Below are 16,642 nucleotides of genomic sequence, written 5' to 3' on the forward strand. Positions count from 1 at the left end.
CACTGTGGGAATGGGCTTTAATATCCTAGTCCTTGCTGCCTGGAAGCCAGTATTCTGCTAGCAGCCTTCAGCAGAAGATGTAGAATTCTCAACTTTTCTTGTACCATACCTTCCTGGATGCCACCGTGTTCTCGCCTTGATAGTGGACTGAATCTCTGAACCTGTAATCCAGCCCCAGTTAAATGTTGTCCTTATAAGAGTTGCCTTGGTCATGGTGTCTTTTCACAGCAGTAAAACCCTAACTAAGACCTCATCTTTTTCCTAACTCTTGTTAATTTTTTTTATAACACTCATCACTATTTAATAATTCCTGTCCTCAAGAGCATAGATTCTTCTACAGAAAGAGCAGGTGAGATATCAAACAAGAGGACAGGGATTATTTTGCTTTTTTTCTAGCATATTCTTTAGCACACTGAAGAGTGCTTAGGAATTGTTAATCCCATTGAGGATAAGTGAATATAACAGGCCCTGAGAAACAGCAAATACAATTCTTATCTCCGTATTGGAGCTAAAGGCACAGAAGTTAAGGAAGGTAGGTTAAGCTCCTTGTTGAAACCAGAATTTAGATCTTTGGTTATTGATCCTATTTTTTCCCTCACTGGACACAGGAGTGACTTTTCCAGTTTCTATAACAAACTACTTGTTGAAAGCAAAGTTTGAGACAAAGGAGGCAGAATGCGGTTGGTCCATTGCAAGCATTTTCAGGAAGCTGAGAGAGGTGAATTTGCTTTTCATTTTTATCCAGGTCAAGACCCAAGCCCTTGGAATACTGGCTTTCATGTTGAGAGTGGGTTGTCCTACCTCAGTTAACTCATTCTAGAAAATTCCTTATAGATATGTCTAGATGTTTGTGTTTTTGGTAATTCTATATTCTGTCAATTTCACAATAAATATTAGCTATCACACTGGATGAGTGAACTCTTGTGCCTTCATCCTCAGCCTCTCTGGGTTGTTTCTGATCATTCTGGTTCTACAGAATCTAGATTCAAGAGTAGTGCATTCATACATCCATATGGTATGCCAGAGACCTATTGTAGTGAGCACTGACTCACACACACCCAGACACATAACCCCCCCACATACCCACACACACACACCCCACATTACTAATTCCTCTTAGAGCCCTCTGATGAACTGTCTTTACCTCTCAAAAATTATTTTCGGAGAGAAGACTGGGCTTCAGATAAATCAAGAGGTTTTTACGAATATCAAATGACTACAAAGAGACAAAGCAGAGGCTTTACCTCACGTCTGCCTGGTTGCAGACTCTCGGGAAGCCACAGCTGGCAACCAAGTCTGCACAGGCCTCTAATCTGCTTTTTGCCTTTAGAATTCTCAGCTCATTGCCTGCTCCGTATTTTTTTATAGATAGCATCAATAATTAATCATGACTTTCCTTGCAATCGCATGATTTGTGTACTTGTGTTTGAACTATTTTCCTTTCAGATTATTTAAGTTTTTCATATGTTAAAACTTTTTGGTTGTATCTGTAAGGCCTTTTGATGTATTCTTTCAAGAAATAGCTTGCTTTGCATTACTATAAAATCATACATATTCATTCTGGGAAGATTAGAATGCATAAAAATTCACAGTGATGAAAGTGACAATTGGCCAAATTTTTTTCACCTAGCAGTTAGCAATTCCTTCAACATTTTTGTGTCCTGTACTTTGATATACTTGTTTTTATTAGATTTTTGAATATATACAAACCATAATTGTTTCAAACATATTGCTTATATATTTCAGTTCTCATTTAATATACTATATAATTCTTATAATTTTTTGGCAACAGAATCTCAGTATAAAGTACAGGCTTTCCGTAAACTAAAAAACTTCCTGCCTCAACCACTGGAAGGCTGGGATTGCGAATGTGAGCCACCATGTCCGACTCTATGGCAAATTTCTCCATCTGATAATAAAGATGCCTTTGAAAGAGGATTTTAATGGCTGTGCTATGCTTCATAGTCAATGGGATGACTTCTCTGTTGTTCACGGTTCACAGTTTCATTGTGCTTTGAATCACTTACAATTCCAAGCAGAATTCTTGCTCACTAGATGACGGATTGCAGATGACCTAGCACTAGTTTGTGTCATTTTCTTTTGGGAAGATGTTGAGTAAAAGAGAGCTATCTACTTAAGCAGTGTAAGCCCAGCACTCCCTGGAGGCAGGGATTTGAGTAGAGCTTTGAAGGTAATGAGTAACCTTAAGCTTTAATGGGCAGGTTACAGAGACTTGTCTTCCACTTTCAGACATCTGAGTTCCTCTTTAATTTGTATAATTAAGCTCTAAAGTATTTGTTGAACTAATAATTCTAATCTCAGTTAGAAAATAAGAGAATATAGGGTAACCATGAGCATTAGGTTCAGCCAGTTCCTTCTAACTCCATTGACCTTGACCAAGTTCTTTACTTCCCTTTTCTGTCTTGATCAGACTGTGGCTCTTTGGAAAATTTATCATCATCATCATCATCATCATCATCATCATCATCATCATCATCATTGTCATCATCATCATCATTTAAAAAACGTATTCAGGTCTCATATGAAGTGAAAATGACTCCTCTAGTTTCATTTTAGTTATGGTTAACAACTGTTACCATGGCCAGTTGAGAGTGTTTGTGTGTAAATAACATATAATAGGATCTTAGTTTTTTAAATTAATTTTGACAATCTTCTTTTAACTGACATATTTAGAGCATTGACAAAGTGATTATTAGTATGGTTAGAACTAAAAAAATTAAAAACTTATTCATATTTTCAAAAAAGAATGAGAAGAGAGCAAATGGAGGAGACACAGAAACAGATCTAGTAAAACAAATACCTAAGGGGACTACGAAACAATTTGGAAAGAGACATTTGTAACAGTAATCTAAGATGACACAGTTATCATAACCCATAAAACTTATCTCCCATTTGGCTTTATGAATCACCTTTTTGAAAGCTCAGAGCTAAATCTATGCTTAATTCCGGTAACCACAACTTCTTAGATTAGCAGTACAATCCCACTTCTTCTAAATGAAAACTCATTTCAGGTGACAAATTCTTGAAGGTTTAGGTCATAGTTATTCACTATGACCTATTAGGAGACATAAAGATATTCAATGATTTTCAACACAGAAGATATTAAAATAAGGCTAAAATGAGCTTTCATCATAGTAGCCTGAAACAGAACCCAGGATAAACAACTTGTTTAGCAAAGGAAGGCAGAACTATACAGCTGCTTTGTGGAGAGTCTGTTGGGGTGGAGACCAGAGACCTCAGCCATAGCCTTGCCAGCCTGGCTGTGCCTGGAAAGGGGAGTAGCTTGTTAAAGGGTGAAGGGAGGTCCTGCTGTAGTCACAGTCAAAGAAAAAACTATGAGCACACTGCAGGCATTCTACTGTGAAGGTAAAGATGCATGCCTTACAGGGTATCAAATAGAAGTGTTGTAAAGTTTGATAAAGTCAGGCAACTGTGCTATTAACTCTGACAAGAGACACATTTAAAACCTTAAGTCTTGTGTGCTTGTCTTATGAGAAAGATTCCCTCAGAGCTGTGACGACCATGGCTCTCGACTTCATTTCCTTTTGATGCTTTCCTGCTGGGATGACCATAGTGTGAAGAAGGAGACATATGTATAAACCTTCGAGGTTCTTGAGTGTTCTGCCCATTTACCCATGTATCCATGCATCCATGTATCCATCCATATCTATCCATCTATATTAGGTTACCCCATATAGCTCAGGCTGCTTCGATTCCATTGCTGCAGCCATGTATTTCCCTCTTTGGTATGAAAATACAATGGATGAAGCAAAAGCCATTCAGTCATCTTGAATGATAAGCCAGGGGAATAACAATATTTAATACTGGTATCATTAAACAATGGATCTAGAGTTTGTAAATGTTTACCTTTGTACTTCCTGGTGTGTGTGTGTGTGTGTGTGTGTGTGTGTGTGTGTGTGTTTTCTTTGCTATCATTATTAGTTTTTTTGCTACTTACAACCAAAAACATTACCAATGAAGTAATAAATTACTGGATGGGCTGGGGGATCGAGTAAACTAAAGGGGCTGGGGATGGAGCGTGTAGCATAAGGGTGACTACATTAACTTTGAATTTGTGCTGTCTATACAGTTATGCAAGACATGGGAAAGCCTGAAGGACATTCATCATTTGCATTTCAGTCACTTTGAAGAGGACTCAATGGAGACCCCAGAACTGAATGCCTTGAGAGAGAAGAGAGGCAGGTACAGTCAGCAGCTGCCTTCTCTATATAAGAGCTTCTGGTGTGGAGGGAACAAAAGCATCTACTGGGCAAGAACAATGTGTGAGCTGCAAAATGTTCCTGATATCCCTCAGAATTGGCCTGTGAAGTGGGGGGGTTATTCCTTATTTCAAAGCAAGAACATCTTTTTCAAAAAAATATTAGCTTTTTTTAAAGAATAATTTTTGCTTGGCTTCTTTGTTAACTAAGAAAACTTTGTTTATGCTCTTTTGATTCTGGCAGCTGTGGCTTAGGAAGGATGGTATTATATAGACTCTTAACTTTGAGAGATACTTTTGTTAATATTACTGTAATAATAGATTCCCTCTACTAAGCAGTTGTGTGTTAGGAATCATCCGGGGTATTTTACAAATTTTATCTTACTATTCAGGAGTGAAAAAATGAAGTGTTGACATTGAAGAACATGGGTTATTCTAAAATGCAGCTGAGTGAGGAAACAGGAAGAACAGAGCACATACGCTATTTCAGTGTATAAAATAATACAAGATACAAACTCATCGACTGTGAAGGAAGATCAGTGGATATCTGGCATAGGGCAGCGTGGAAAGAGAAACAAGAAGGGATTATCAAAGAACACGAAGGATCCTGGGTGGCTGTGCTCAGTATTTCAGTAATGACAATGGTTTTATCAGTGTGCAGATATTTCAAACCCTAGCAAAGATTATACTTTTAATATGTAATTTATTATATTTGTTATAACTCAATAGAAACTTTTCCTAAGATGAAGCCTATAAAATGGGAAAAATTCTTTGCCAGCTATACATCTGACAGAAGGTTAGTATCCAGAATACACAAAGAACTCAAAAAATGAAACACCAAGAAAAAAAAAAGCCAATTTAAAGAATGGAGCATGAAGCTGAACATGGTTCTCAAAGGTGAAATGCAAATGGTTGAGAAACGTTCTTTTAAATGTCCAACATCTTTAGTCATCATAGAAATCCAGATTAAAATTACTTTGGAATTTCATCTTATCCCAGTCAGAATGGATAAGGGAAAAATGACATCAAAACAAATAAAGAGTAACAGAAATCAATCTACAAATAATGATAAATGCTGGTAAGGGTGAAGGGAATGGGAATATTTAGTCATTGCTGAGTACAGGGCAGCACAAACACCAGGGAAATCAGAGTGAAGGTTCCACAAAAACCTAGAAGCAGATCTACATGGTCCGCCATACTATCTTTACACATATATTTAAAGGAGTATATGCATCGTTGCACATACACCCTAAGACAGAGAGCGATACTTGCCCACTGTGTTCACTGCTGCTGTGCTCACAATAGGTGTTCACAGGAAGAACCTACATGTCCATCAACTGAGGAATGGGACGGGAAAATTGGATACATTTACACAATGGAATATTATTCAGTTTTTAAGGATAACAAAATTATGAATTTCTCAGGTAAATGGGTGGAGCTGGAAATGCTCATTCTGAGTGAAGTAACTCAATCCAGGAAGACAAACATTGCACATTTATTTTTTTCTCTTGTTGATAACTTTGAACCTTCAGATATGTGTGTTTCGTTTAAAATATTCAAAGATGCCAGAAAATTAGTGAGAGGTCAGTGTGTGTGTGTGTGTGTGTGTGTGTGTGTGTCGGGGGGACAGTTAGTTATATTAAGAGTTAAGGGGTAATAATTAAACAGGAATTTGAGATGGGAGATGAAAGGGCAGGGTAGAAAAGGGACTATAGAGTGATAAATAACACTAAAGACCTCTCCAAAAAATATATGGAAACCTACTACAGTTATCATTTTCTAGTATATCGAAATATAGTTATATATAATAGATATAAATATGAGCATATACTTAATATAATAGATATAAATAGTTAAATTGGGGCCACCCTAAGGGGCCACAGTGCCCATAGTTGACACCACAGGCTATCCAACAACAATCTTAGTGCCAGAAATGGGCTGTCTCTTTGGAGTTGTTGACCAGTGATGTCCATAGATGCCCAAACATTACAAGCAGTTGCTAATGCTCTTAACTGAGCTCTGAGACTTGGTTGTAAGATCCTACTGGTAACAACACCACACACTTGAGCCAGAGAGCATGAAGAGATCAAGCTGGTATTGATATGGAGGCTTTATCCCTACTCTAACTTTCATAGTTCTGGAAGGTTCCACAGGCAACAGTGGAGAAGAAAGGTAATTACCAATTTTACCCAGTTGTGAACCCTAAGAGCTACAGTAATAACTGGCCCCATAAGACACGCTTACTCTTGCATGAGTAGTGTGGATATCATAGGAGTAACTAATCCCTAATTGATTGGAATACATTCTTCTCCACAAGATGAAACACATACCTGGCAGTATTTTCGGGCCAGGAACCTATGGCTGTATAGGTCATAGACCTTGGGGGCAGAATTTACTACTACTATTCTTCTAAACAGATACAGTATTTCACTTACTCCCAATGACTTATTATTATAGGCTAATATATCTCTCAGTTGTCATCAGAGAAGTTTGTTCTTATAAAAGTTTCAATAAACACAAAGACGCACAGCTGGTCCAGGTGCAGAGAATAAGAGAATGTGGGATGTTTGGCCACAAATGGGACATCAGTATCACACCCTCTTCTCCAAGGCTCAGAGATCATGGAGGAAGATGGTATGAGAACAATGTAAGAGGCTGAGACAGTGGATGACTACAAGGATATAGTGTCTTCCACAGTCAGACACATAAATTCACAGAAGTTGTGACAGCATAGGCAAGTCTTGTGAAAGCTTGAGCTAGACCAAATCACAAGATGGCTGGGGGAGGTAGGCACAAAGCCTCACCCATGGCTGAGGACAGTTACTGGGAGAGGCGGAGTCTGTTTTCTTTAAGATTGTGGTCCCTGATAAGCTGGCCATGTTCCAATGGAAGACCATACATCTAATATATGGACAGCACAAATAAGATTTGGGTTAAAAAAATGAAAGGAAGACACAAAGTTGGGTATTCAGGAAAGGGGATATATCTGAGAGGAGTTGTGGAGGGTGTGACTATGACAAGAACACACTGTACATGATTCTCAAAGAACTAATAAAAATTTAAAAAGAAATGTACAATGTTTTTCAGTAGAATCTTAGATAAAGAGCTTGGATTTATCCCCACAATAGAATTCTGTGCAGGAGTTGAAATAGATCTGGATGTATCAAAACATTGATTAAAATAAAGTAAGTTGCCAAAGAGAAACAGTATGATATGAAGTTTAAATGTATACAAGAGCACTACATGTTTTATGACTGCAGGTGGGTAGAGGGTTTAACTGATACATACTGGCTTTAGAATTCACATTAATAAGGAGTGGGGAGGAGGATGGTTTGGGGGCAGGTATGTTACCATCTGTTGAATCTGGGTGGTGGCAAATGGACATCTGTTATGTCTTAGTCTTTGCTTTTCTGCACTATTGAAATATTTAATACTTTAAGAAACATTTAATTATCCATCTTGCTCTCAGTGTTTGGTTCCCCCATAGCAGGGAGAGCTGCTGTTATCAGTTTCTTATATTTCCTTCTGGAGATACTTTTTTATGTGCCATGATGTGTAGCCATTGTATAATAAGCCTCTGTAAGTTAAGAGCATTCTGTAATATAGTTTTCTATTTCTTTAAAAATGATTTAAAAACTTTTACCTCCCCCCATGTGTATGTGTGTATATATGTACACATGAGTGCAGGTTCCTATGGAGGCTACACAAGGGAGCCAGAGTTCCCATGTGAATGTGTGTATATATGTACACATGAGTGCAGGTTCCTATGGAGGCTACACAAGGGAGCCAGAGTTCCTGGAGCTGCAGTACACGTGTTGTGAGCCACCTAATGTGGGCGTTGGAGAATGAACTTGGGTCCTCTGCAAGAGTAGCACAGGCTTTTAACTGCTAAGTCTCCTCTCTCCAGTCACATATACATACATACATACATACATACATACATACATACATACATATATATGTATGTGTGTGTATATTATATAATATAATGTATGGTAATATAATATAAAAGAAATATTACACATATGTCTTTTAAACCATCATGTAGATAGCACCACACACACTGGCCTGTATCTCCCTTTTTGTCTCTTGACAATGCTATGGAAATAATTCCAACCTTACCTTCGTGAAACTTTCTGTCTGTAATTCTGCAAATCACTCCACCATGTGAGTAATTAGGCTACGTCCATCTCCTCTCTCACCATTGGAAGTCCATTGTAGAGACCTGTTGTTTGTGCACTATGCTGCTTGTCTTGTGTAGCTCAGCCATGTATGTGCTTTAGTCTCCCTAATCTGCAGTGCCTTCATGCTAGCTACAGTGGAAATGCTGACCTTCAGACTAGGGGGTTTGCACAGTGAGTGCACTAGTTTGCCTCTTTGTTGAGTGAGTCCAGGTGGCTGTCTCTGGAGTTCATAGGTGTCATTCAATGCTTCATTTCCCCTTTGACACCGGGTGTCTAGCTTTCCCCTTTCCAATTCAACAATTGGACCACTTCTCTCAGCACTTGGCTGCATGGCCAATAAAACCATTATTTAAAAAGAATAAGCTTATATGTAACTATACTAAGAAGAATGGGATAAAACTTTAAAACTAACATCTTAATGAATTTGCTGTCATTTTACCATAATCTATGCCCTGGAGGTTCTTTCCTTTGTTTAGATCTGGGAAGGTATGGGGAAGTGGCCATGATGGGGCATCTCTTTCCCAGTAACTCCATGTTCTCCGACATTGAATTAGTATCCTGCAATGGGTTGTGGTGGGAGTATTTCCACCACAGACAGAAGATTATTACACAAAAAGTTAAACAAGTCTCAAGCAAAATGATGATGACTTTGGTTAGAATATCAGGTACACAAGCATGTTCTAAGTACCTACACTGTGGTTTTTCATGTCTGTGTCTGTGTTTGTGTGTGCGCACGCGCGTATGCGCATGTATAAGCTTTCTATAATTCAAACAGCTACAACTGGCAGGACAAGGAAGAAGCTACTCCCCCAACCCCACTTCTTCCATTATTTTGCTGAAGCATTATCATGGATGGATCTTTAAAAGAAAGCATGTTTGGTTTGCTTTGTTTTTCAAGAGAGGGACTCCCTCAGTAGCTCAGACTACTCTGGAACTCATTTTGTAGTCTACACTGGTGGGACTTGGAATGACCCCTCTTGCCTCTGCCTCCAGGTCTGAAGATTACAAACCTGTGCTACCATTAAAATCTTAGAAATGTTATTCTTTAATGTGTGAAGGATTTCTTCATAAACTGAGGACCAATGAGAAGTGACTAGCACAGGGAGACGATCAGCATTGAGCCTACCTCCACTCAGAGCCAATGAATGAACACTCCTGGTTAGCCTTGACCCCAGGAAAATTCAGAAGATGGGATGCATAATGAGGCTTTTCTTGGTATGACCTTATGCACCCAGCTTCCCAACCTGAGCTTCTGATCCAGTCTACCAGATTCGAGGGACGGATGAAATAATATCTGTAGATGCTCCTAGCACCTGAGCCTACAAGGCTATACAGAACTCCCTATGATGTTGGGCTAGCTTTGAAGCCACGGGACTATTCGGATGGAATTTAACAGGCCATACATAGGTCACAGGAAGAATGATAAAAGGAGGCAGTGTTAAGGGGTGCTGGGGACAAGGGACAGAAGTATGGGTTGAGGGAGGAAGCAGTGCTGTGGGTGATTGAGGTCCAGCCCAGAAGCTCTGCTAGCCTTTTAGTAGCTAACACCCCAGGCCCTGGGGCTGCTTACCTTGCAGCATTGCTGATGTAGTATAGTAGTTGAAGGGCACATTTTTCACCATGTATTCCTCAGGGTTAAGGCTGGACAGCTTTGCTCCCACCAGCACAGACTTGCCTGAGCCTGCAGAGCCGACCAGCATAACCGGCCGCCGCCGTTCCATGAGCCGCTCCATGAAGTAGCACACACGGATGGTCTCACTTGTGTGTACCAAACAAGCCTGGAACAGAATGTAATAGGCATGTCACACAACACTATGTTCCAGGACATTCCAGAACAGGGGACTGTCATAAGAAAGTTTGCCTAGTAAGGGGAGGTAGGAGTATCTTTCTTAACTTCTACTTTTGTCCATCTTGTAAACCCATTGTTATTGTACCCTGGAGTTCAGTAGAGACTGTCCTCTGTCTCTCTAAGGCATCTCCAAAGGGACTACAGTATCATCTGGCTTTGCCATCTCCTGTCCTTTGTCCCCAATGATGCTGACTGACTTCTCTATTTGCTTCCTTTCCTGTAGGGGACTTATGGCTTCATTACACCTATGATTTGAAAATGAATACAGCTGGGGACCAACTGGTTTATACAAAGTCAAGCACTCAATACAAATAGGGGTTGCTGCTGATCACTCTCATGGGTACCATGTCATTGGGTGGTCAGTCCCACTTACTTGCAAAGGCATCTCAGGGTCAAATTCAAACTGGGGGATGAGCTTGCCCCAAGGCTCAAATTTCTTGGTCTCTTGGTCTATGTAGTAGTCAAAGACAGTTCCTTGGGAAGGAAATTTGACCGTTTTGAACTCAGTCAGCCACCATTTGCTGAACTCTGCCCGGTAGTCTACAAGCTGCAAAGACAAAGCTGGTCAGGGTATAGATCTTCCAGAGCCCAAGGGACCCACGCAGGTAGCACTGGCACCAACAGAGGTTGAGATAGGGGCACAAAGAGTTCCTGCCTACATATGTCTCTAGGATGGAGCAGTACTGGAATGACAGAGCTCCTGGAGCATCAACCCTGTCCAGGACCAGAAGGCAGGTGATGCCCTAAGACAGGTGTTGCCTTCTGGCAGTTGCTATGGTTTGAATGTGTCCTAGCATTTATATGCTGGAGAGTTAATGTCTTTAGTCATGTGTAAAAGTACATGGGGGTAGGGCTTTCATGGAAAGGAGAATTGGGGTGAGATGAGGCCACGTGGCAGGGCCTCCATGGTAGCTTTCAAAGAAGAGAGACTTAAGCTAGCACTTTTGCTCTGTCGTCCATGGAATGCCCTCTGCTCTGTTATGATACATCAAAAAGCAGGTACAGTGCCATGCTCCAGAAGTCTGGACTACAGAACTAAGAGCAAAACAAATTTCTATTCTTTATAAATAACCTAGCATGTGGTACAAAGGAAATGGAGTAAGACAACCACACATAAGAAGCTTTGCTTGACAATGTGTTGGCAACATCGGCACTAGGATTCAGCACAGCCCCCCAAAAGTAGAGAAGGTTGAAAGTAGGAAAGTTTAAGAACACAGAGGAGGTAGGGGTCCTTGGCATTGGAAGAGGAAGTGTGGGCCATGACCTCCTGAAGAGAGAAACCTTTTCCAACCTTCCCAGACATCTGAGACTGTGCAATTTCATGACCTAAATAATGGCTGACAGCAAAAACACAGACCAGTTGAGCAGGAAGAGCCACAGAGGCTAGTCACATCCTTCTGGGTCTCACTTTTGTCCTGTAAAGATGAAGGCTTTAGAAAAGAGCCTTAGGAGAGCTTCCTTCAAGACCCAATAGGACATCCAGAAACAGCAGAAGAGATAAAGCCTATTGGTCTTTCTGGCAGAAATAATAGGTTGTATGTTACAATTCCCATGCCTTAATATAAAACACAAACCCCATAGAGATAGAGCTGAACATGCATGTACTCCATTGTTTCCAAGTTGAAACTTAGCAACCATCCAGCACAGCAAAATCATGCTGCAAACACTCAGACATAGGAAATACCATCGAAAAGATGGACTGACCATTGTTGGAGACATCCAGGAAGGGCAGGGCTGAGAGAGCATTCTAAGACTAGATGAGTGATGGGGCTGGTGTGGAGGAATTAATCTGGATCTTGATGGAGATGGGCACTTCTCATTTATTGTCTTCTAAGTTATAGATAGACTTCTTTTGTTTCAAAGCGAGGATGGAGGCTGATCTTGTGGCACACATGTGATCCCAGCAGTCCAGAAGTGGAGGCAGATAGATCAAGAGTTTAGGGCCAGCCTCAACTAGGGAGGAGGACCCTGTCTCAAAACAAGAAGAACCCAACAGCAAACCAAAATAGAAAAACTGAACCAAGAATAAGAAATGAGAATGGAAAGAGGCCAATGATATGGACAGGCTTATGTGTAGTTCTGATTCTGATTTCAATTCAGATTAAGGGGATGTTGCCATTTGCTAACCATAATCCCAGAGAAATCGCCATTTGAACTCATGGATGAAGTCTTTGGAGACCCTTTTGGTTTCTAGGGAGACCCCTAGATGAGCTGCACCTAGGAAGACTGCAGCTGTTCGTCCTTTCTGCATCTCACCTCAATTCATCCTTGATCTATCTGGTTAGTCCTTGGCCAGACTTGGGCCAAGAACTCTAATTTGTCTTCCTACCAACCCCATAATCTGGCACTTAAGCTAAGATTCCAATCTAGAGACAAGGTGACACCAGCTGACTGAGCCATTGTTCTCCTTTGTACTCAGCTCTGTTGGGGGCTCTTTGTAGCAATGCATTTTGATAAAATCCAGTCTCCCATGTGCTTCATGTTCTGGTACAGCCACGCCTTTTAAACTACATGATGGTAACACATGCTACTGGCATCCCATTTATAGAGTTTGGGGTCTGATTTCACCATATTCAATTATCACAATGCTCTGAATGATCCTGGCTGGTTAGAACGATCCCCCAGCTCTCACCCCCAGTCTTGGGCTTTCTCTACAATGTCCCTGTGGGAGATCACCTCCTGTGATTGTTGCAAAGTATTTACCAGTACTGCATTGCCTTTTTTTTAAAATCAGACCTTCTACACAGGCATAGGCTCCATTTTTGTTTGGTGTGTGATCTTACTGACAGCTAGTTAATTGAGACACCATTGGTAGTGCTGATGCAAATATCTGGCCAAATTTCTATTCTCTAATTTTCATCACTTTTTGGTGTTTGGCTTTAATGTAGGTTGTGTGGGATTCTGGGTACTTCCTGCTGCTAAAAGCTTTCTACTGTGTCTTCCCCATGGGTCAGCATAGCTGTTCCTAGTTCCAAGAGTTTAAGACACCTGGGAGGGTGCTTTCTTCCAGGCTTTTAGAAAGAATGGAGTGGATTTACATACCTCTACATAGATTGGAAAATTGATCAGGTGTCTTTATCCTGCTACCCCACTGTCAATGTAGATGAGAACCCCAGGAGTTGCTATCTGACATCTCGGCAGCTAGAAAGCTAGAGACTGAATTTGATAGAAAGCATAGGTCTCTGCATTTTGAAAAATTTCCAAGTTTTATCCACCCTGCACAATATGCCTCTGAGGGTGTACTGGCTGGTTTTGTGAGTCAACTTGACAAAAATCAGAGTCATCAGAGAGGAAGGATCCTCAGTTGAGAAAATGCCTCCACAAGATATAGCATTTTCTCCATTAGCAATCAAGGGTGGAGGGCCCATCCCTTTGTGGGTGGTGCCATCCCTGGGTTGACAGTCCCAAGTTCTATAAGAAGACAGACTGAGCAAGTCCGGGGAAGCAAGCCAGTAAGTGGCACTCCTCCACAGACATCTACTCCTGTCTCTAGGTTCCTGCCCTGCTTGAATTCCTGTCCTGACTTCTTCCAATGAAGTGTAAGTCAAATAAACTTTTTCCTCCATAACTTGCTTTTTGGTCATAGTGTTTCATGGCAGTAACAGAAACCTTAAGAATGGAACCTCAACGAAGTCCAAAGAGCATCCCCCCAAGGACTATAGAGCAGGCATAGGACTTTCCAGATGTCAACACATCTACACATCTCCTCCCTTCCTACCCTCAAAGCCTCTGACTCTGGGATGGGATCAGGAAAAGGCTCCTAGGGAACCTGTGAGAGTTGCCCCCTGATGTCTGAGCAACATGCAGTAATGGATTGATGCTAGAGCAAGAGCTTTCCCATGACAGAGCAGAGCTTATTCCTGTGGTCTTAGTCCTTGACTTCTCAGAGTCTTCAGATATGACTTTGTCTGGCAAGGCTGAACCTTTTTAGGTTTCTTAGAAAAAAGAGCTCTAGAGGGCTTGGAAGATGGGTTAGTTGGTCAAGTGCTTGCCACACAAACATGAGGCTCCATGTTCAAGCTCCCACACCCATACAAAAGTTAAGCACAGCAGTGCATGCCAATAATCCCAGTGCTGGGGGTCTCTAGGACATACTGGTCACCCAGTCTGCTAGGTTAGTTGATGAGCCTCAGATCACAGTAAGAAACTGTCTCTAAAAATAAGTTGTAGAGCAGTTGAGGGAGATATGTTACATTGATTTCTGACCTCTATTTGTATGTGCACACATGTGCATGTAGACACACATGTGTACACACACACACACACACACACACACAGAGAGAGAGAGAGAGAGAGAGAGAGAGAGAGAGAGAGAGAGAGAGAGAGCTAGCTCCACAATCATCCTGAATCAGAAGAAATAAATCATAACTTAATGGCAATAATAGCTTGTCTGGCCTCCTGTTGTGAGACAGTACCAAGTACTTCCGTAGAACTGATTATTTGAGTCAGGAGAATATTGCTAGCAAACATGTATGCACACCAGCATTATTCTCAATACCTTCCAAGTATCCACACCGGGCAATTAGAACAATACCCTCATCAACCACCCAGGAGCTGACATCATCCTTTGGACACATGGGGAGAGTAAGGAAGAGGCAGGTTGAACGTCTCACTCACAGTCTCCCAGGTAATATTGACAGATACAATTCAAATCTTGTAAATGTTTTTTTCCTTTTCTGCATCCCTTCCTTGTATTTTCTTCTCCTTGTCTTTCTCTTGTCAGTGGTTTATCATTGAACCCCTTTATTGATAAGTGAAGCTGTACACATTCATTGGATACAATTAGGGTTTGGAGCTAAGCACATACTGGTGAAGTCATCACCATAGACAATGCATGAGCTTATGCAATGCCTCCCTGTTGCCTTCCACTCCTCTGATTTCTATTATGGTTGTTGTGTTTTGGGATAAGCATACCAAACACACAATCTCTTTATGACAAGGTGATCTTAACAGGGAGATATTAAGTGAAATAAACCCAACATGGAAGGACTGACCCTCTATATACAATGAATATAAAAATATTCACATGCCTAGAAGTAGAGAGAAATAATAATTGCCAGAGACTTCAGGGAACAGAAAGTAGTAAGTCTTGGCCAAATGTTTCATTCATAGCAGGGGGATAAGCTTATGATGGATAAATCTGTATAGGATTGTACCCATGGTTAACAACACTTTAACGTAGGTTTTAAAATTTGCTAACATAGTCCATGTTTTTGACATCTTTATAACATTGCATAGATCCAGTAATAAAACACCAGCTTGCATAATTCTGAATATGTTATGTCTAGATAAAACATACTAAAGTAAAGAAAGGGGCTTTGAACATAGGAAGGGTTAAGGAATCGAGTGCTGGGGTCATTGTCTGAGTCAATGTCTCCATTCCTCAACAACATGAAGCCACAGTGGTCAATACCTGATGTTAAATATGACTTGGTTTCTTACTTACACTTATCATTTGACCTGGCCTTCTCTATGCTTAAGAGATGTAGAGACCCCCTGGAGGACTCTGGCTAGCTACAGAAGGCTCTCTAGAAGGCTGAAGATATTCCTTTCCTTTAGATTTCTATAGTACAACATCCTCTAACTCCTCTCTAGAAAATGAAAGTCATCTGGCAGAGTATCATATACCAATCCCTGCAGTTGTCTAAGTCTCGGCACTGCACAGCTTTCCACAAAAGCAGAGATGTGTTCCTCATCCCAGAAAGCCACAGCTCCAAACATACCATACTCTGTCTCAGCCTAGGAAGCTTTGCCAGGGATCCATGCCTTTAATGGCACAGTGTGCAAGAAACTACTCTGATGATTTCAAATGACTGCAGAGTTTAGTAGCCTATCCTCCTGCATCGGCTTTTGTTGCTGTATACTATAACATGCCATTGGTCTCAACATGCCATCTTACCTGATCTTGGACCATGGAACTGCCAAATGCCCAGATGGCAGCAAACACAAAATAGAGTTCATAGATTTCCTTGGGGCAGTCTGCAGGGACAGCCTCCTTTGTCAGGAGGCACTCAAGGAGGTAGCACAGCATCTGGATCATGCTCTGCTCTGGGACTGGGATTATCTTCTTAAATCTGCAGAGGGGGGCGGGGAGAGAAAGAGAATACATCAAAGACTCCATGAGTATTATGCTCTTGAAATTCAACAAGACAACACGGAAGCACATTGGTTTCAGAGTGCTTATTTTTTTAATGTTCTTTAGGAGCACAAAGGATCATGTATAGGCCTTCTGTATCTACAGATACTCTGGGGTCAGTTTCCTCTAAAGAACTGAGCCCAACAGAGTCTTTTGAAATAAGGTTTCTTTTGCATCTGTCCTCTGATACTCTCTTTTCCTATTTTCTCCCTTGTTTGCATTGAAATTTCATT

General features: G+C 40.9%; 1 protein-coding gene across 1 annotated transcript in view; it reads right to left on the minus strand.

The window, feature by feature from the left end:
- The window catches only part of Dnah9 (dynein, axonemal, heavy chain 9), a 353,020-nt gene that overhangs the window by 157,774 nt on the left and 178,604 nt on the right, over positions 1 to 16,642 (minus strand). The window contains 3 exon segments of the mRNA NM_001427097.1: positions 9,995 to 10,202; positions 10,647 to 10,820; positions 16,173 to 16,347. Coding sequence (NP_001414026.1) covers positions 9,995 to 10,202; positions 10,647 to 10,820; positions 16,173 to 16,347 — 557 coding nt within the window.

Source organism: Rattus norvegicus, chromosome 10, assembly GCF_021556685.1.
Source record: "Rattus norvegicus strain SHRSP/BbbUtx chromosome 10, alternate assembly SHRSP_T2T, whole genome shotgun sequence".
In the NCBI taxonomy this organism is placed as follows: domain Eukaryota; kingdom Metazoa; phylum Chordata; class Mammalia; order Rodentia; family Muridae; genus Rattus; species Rattus norvegicus.